The following is a 5,000-nucleotide window of genomic DNA, read 5'->3' as shown; positions in this document are numbered from 1 at the left end:
TGTCCAGGCTATTCATAAAAGCGAAACTAAGCTATGATGTTGTTTTGCGGTCTGATGTAACCGCTGGCTTCAACCGGTTAGCGTAGCGTTAGCATTGTGTCTGTGGAGGAGGGTGTGGTTGATGTACCAGTGATCTCAGGCTCAAGTCTGAATGACCAAGCATCTGGAATGACGTGTAGAAGACTTAGGCTTTAACATTCAGTGTGTGTTGTATGTCTGACTTGTGTGTGACATTCAGTGTGTTGTATTCAAACGTGTGTGTGACATTCTGTGTGTTGTATGTCTGACCTGTGTGTGACATTCAGTGTGTTGTATTCAAACGTGTGTGTGACATTCTGTGTGTTGTATGTCTGACCTGTGTGTGACATTCAGTGTGTTGTATTCAAACGTGTGTGTGACATTCTGTGTGTTGGATGTCTGACGTGTGTGTGTGTGTGTGTGACATTCAGTGTGTTGGATGTCTGACGTGTGTGTGTGTGACATTCAGTGTATTGTATTCAAACGTGTGTGTGTGTGACATTCTGTGTGTTGTATTCAAACGTGTGTGTGACATTCTGTGTGTTGTATGTCTGATGTGTGTGTGTGTGTGTGTGTGACATTCAGTGTATTGTAATTCAAACGTGTGTGTGTGTGTGACATTCAGTGTGTTGTATTCAAACGTGTGTGTGACATTCTGTGTGTTGTATGTCTGACGTGTGTGTGTGACATTCAGTGTATTGTAATTCAAACGTGTGTGTGTGTGACATTCTGTGTGTTGTTTTCAAACGTGTGTGTGACATTCTGTGTGTTGTATGTCTGATGTGTGTGTGTGTGTGACATTCAGTGTGTTGTATTCAAATGTGTGTGTGTGTGTGTGTGTGTGTGTTTGCAGACTGAAGCCCTTCACTTCCTACAAGTTGAGGATGCTGGCCACCAACGACGTGGGAGACAGCGCCCTCAGCAGGGAAACTGACGCCATTACAACTCTACAGGACGGTGAGAGAGAGAGAGAGAGAGAGAGAGAGAGAGAGAGAGAGGTGGAGGGAGAGAAGGAAGAGGGTAGGGGACATAGAGAGGAGGAGATGGGACGAGAAGGAGAAGAGGATAGAGGGAGAGGAGAGGGGAACAGGAGGAGCGATATGGGGGAGGGGGAGAATATGGAAGATGGTCGGAGAGTGCGTCGGAGGAGGGGGGGGGAGAAGGAGAAGAGGATAGGGGGAGAGGGGGAGGGATGGAGTGAAGGAGGGTGGAAGCAGAGAATCTACTGTGCTAGAAGGAATTATTGCTCATATTGCTCATATTTTTTTATTGTCCAAATGAAGACTGTTGTCCTTTCTGTCTGCCCTTTCTCTCTTTCTCACCTCCCTCCATCTCTCTCTCTCTCTCTCTCTCTCTCTCTCTCTCTCTCTCTCTCTCTCTCTCTGTAGTTCCTGAGGAGGCTCCAGTGATTTTGGCTGTGAAGCCCTCTACCACCACCTCCGTCCTGGTGCAGTGGAAGGTACGTGACCTTTCACCTTTCACCTCTAACACCAGGGTCCACTCTGAGACAGTGCTGGGGCCTCATTACAACCCCCCCCCCCCACACACACACACACACACACACACAAATACACACACACACACACACACACACACCTCTGTTTGTTGTTTCGCTAGAGTTGTCTAGAGTTGGTAATTACTCAGCAAAGGACTTAAGCCGCAGCTGTGTGTGTGTGTGTGTGTGTGTGTGTGTGTGTGTGTGTGTGTGTGTGTGGGTGTGTGTGTGTGTGTGTGTGTGTGTGTGTGTGTGTGTGTGAAGCGAGGCCTGGGCGCACTGATTTAATTAGCATATTTTATTTATCGAGACCAAAGAGGTCAGAGGGCAACAGAAACTAACAGAGAGAGGGAAGGAGGGAGGGGAGGAGAGAGGGAGGGAGAGAAGGAGGGAGGGGAGGAGGGAGGGGAGGAGAGAGGGAGGAAAGATAGAAGGAGGGAGGGGAGGAGAGAGGGAAGGAGGGAGGGAGGGGAGGAGAGAGGGAAGGAGAGAGCGATGGAGGGAGGGGATGAGGGAGGGGAGGAGAGAGGGAAGGAATGAGAGGAGAGGAGGGCAAGACCAGTAAACTGCTAATGAGGGGAGAGAAGAGGAGGAGACCTGTTAGACAGAAAGAGAAGGAGCGAGAGAGAAGAGATAGGAGGCTAAAGTAATGATCTGAGATAGAGAGAGGCTCGGCGAGAAAGGAGAAAAAGGATAGAAGAAACAAAGAAAAGAGACAGAGGGAGGTAGAGGGACATTTACAATGAGAGAGAGAAATAAACATGTGAATCAGTCTCTGGTCACAGCGTGTGTATGTGTGTGTGTGTGTGTGTGTGTGTGTGTGTGCGTGCGTGCATTACTGATTCTAACAGTTGTGTCCCATTACATGCATACAGCGTCCCAGTGAGGAGAGTGTTAACGGCGTACTGGTGGGTTACCGGCTCTACTACCGGGAGCTCCCGCTAAACTCCACCCCTAGCATAACGCCAGACGCCATGGCGACAGCCAACAACACCACCACACGGGCCCACATCACTGGTGAGGAATACTCTGCTAATACTACACTGATACAGTACTATACTAATACTACACTAATACTACACTAATACATTACTCTGCTAATACTACACTAATACATTACTCCACTAATACTACACTAATACATTACTACACTAATATATTACTACACTAATACATTACTACACTAATACTACACTAATACATTACTATACTAATACTACACTAATACTACACTGATACAGTACTACACTAATAATACACTAATACATTACTACACTAATATATTACTACACTAATACTACACTGATACAGTACTACACTAATACTACACTAATACATTACTACACTAATACATTACTACACTAATACTACACTGATACAGTACTATACTAATATTACACTAATACATTACTACACTAATACTACACTAATACATTACTACACTAATACTACACTGATACATTAATACACTGATACTACAGTAATACTACACTGACACTACACTGACACTACACTGACACTACACTAATACTACACTGTTACTACACTGATACTACACTAATACTACACCGATACAGTACTACACTAATACTCCACTGATACTACACTGATACAGTACTCCATTGATACTACACTAATACTACACTAATACAGTACTACACTGATACTACACTAATACTACACTGATACTACACTGATACTACACTAATACTACACTAATACTACACTGATACTACACTAATACTACACTAATACTACACTAATACATTACTACACTAATACATTACTACACTAATACTACACTGATACAGTACTATACTAATATTACACTAATACATTACTACACTAATACTACACTGATACATTAATACACTGATACTACACTGATACTACACTGATACTACAGTAATACTACACTGACACTACACTGACACTACACTGACACTACACTAATACTACACTGTTACTACACTGATACTACACTAATACTACACCGATACAGTACTACACTAATACTCCATTGATACTACACTGATACAGTACTCCATTGATACTACACTAATACTACACTAATACAGTACTACACTGATACTACACTAATACTACACTGATACTACACTGATACTACACTAATACTACACTAATACTAAACTGATACTACACTAATACTACACTAATACTACACTGATACTACACTGATACACAGGTGAACAAATATCATAACATGCAGCTACATCTTGGCTGCATTAGTGGAGACTGGCAACATTGGCCAAGTTTAATTATGCTGTAAGTATGTAAAGTGAGTATTTCTATTCAGACACAATGTTGATTGTTTCTGCTTTGATAGAGATGTGTGGAGGAGATGTATGTTTCTTCCTTATGGAGAGGTACATAGCTACAATTTGTGCGTATATTTAAATTGAGACATGAATATTCAAGCCATTGCGCTACATGGGCCATAGCTACGCTTAACTTTGCTGCAGCCTCTTCTGTATTCGCAGCATGCGTCGAATATAACAGTATCATCAGCATTCAGTTGGTTGTCAACTCCACGGCACACAAGAGGTCATTTATGTACAAGCTAAATTGTAGAGGCCTTAAAACAGATCCCTGGGGAACCCCACGGTACAGTTGCCAGACAATAAAGGGTTGTTATTGATTCTCACACACTGTGTCCTCTGAGGTAAATATGAGTCAAACCATCTCAAGGTATTGGGAGAGACATTCAATTGACTACGTTTTGAGAGAAGAATGCTGTGATTCAAGGTGTCAAATGCTTTGTGCAGATCCAGAAATACTGTTCCTACTACCTTGTAAAATTTTCTCCCGAAAATAACAATTTGCTGACTCTGTCGAGTGGTTTGCTCTGAAGCCAAATTGCATGGGATGTAATGGGAAATGACTGTAATTCCAATGGTCAATTAGTTGCTCAGCAACTACTCTCTCTGCAACCTTTGAAATGATTGGAAAAATGCTAATTGGTCTATAGTTACTAACTGCTAAATGATCTCTAGACGTGATTTTCTATTTAAATAGAGAGTCTGACAGCGAACCATAATTCATGTGGTGACGGGGGGGCTGGAGGGTGGCTGGGAGGGCTTGGGGGGGGGGGGGGGGGGGGGATGAAGTTTACCAGCACCACAGATTCTATTGAGGAGTTGAGGAGGTGCTTCAAATGGAGGAGGGGGTTTCAACTCAAATTTTCTTGAAAACAGAGCATCGAATTGCACACTGCTCACCTGCGTAACGATCCAAACTTCCAGCTAACTCCCAAGTTTTTCAATCGGTGCAACGGGTGCGGGTCCAGTTGTAAACAATAGGGCCAGGCCGGTACCGTCCCCAGTGTTTACTTCCTACGCTTCCAGAATCTCAATCCAGAGACGAGGGGCTCTGGGTTCCCAGATTATTCTATGGGCATCTTTGCTGTCATCTCTTCAGAATGATGTTTCTCCTGTGAGCCTCATGTATAATGTACCCCTTGTCTCTC

The 5,000-nt window shown here is 43.4% G+C and overlaps 1 protein-coding gene across 1 annotated transcript in view; it reads left to right on the top strand.

The window, feature by feature from the left end:
* LOC310822026 (protein sidekick-1-like) overlaps positions 1 to 5,000 on the top strand; it is a gene marked incomplete at its 5' end in the record, with an annotated part of 23,780 nt that overhangs the window by 7,042 nt on the left and 11,738 nt on the right. The window contains 3 exons of the mRNA XM_083694315.1: positions 862 to 975; positions 1,407 to 1,477; positions 2,389 to 2,530. Coding sequence (XP_083550441.1) covers positions 862 to 975; positions 1,407 to 1,477; positions 2,389 to 2,530 — 327 coding nt within the window. The remainder of the gene's footprint in view (positions 1 to 861; positions 976 to 1,406; positions 1,478 to 2,388; positions 2,531 to 5,000) is intronic.

This window comes from Argentina silus (genome assembly GCF_951799395.1).
Source record: "Argentina silus genome assembly, chromosome: 22".
NCBI classification, from domain to species: domain Eukaryota; kingdom Metazoa; phylum Chordata; class Actinopteri; order Argentiniformes; family Argentinidae; genus Argentina; species Argentina silus.
The sequence above is the reverse complement of the archived record's forward strand: the minus strand, read 5'-3'. Positions and strand labels throughout refer to the sequence as shown.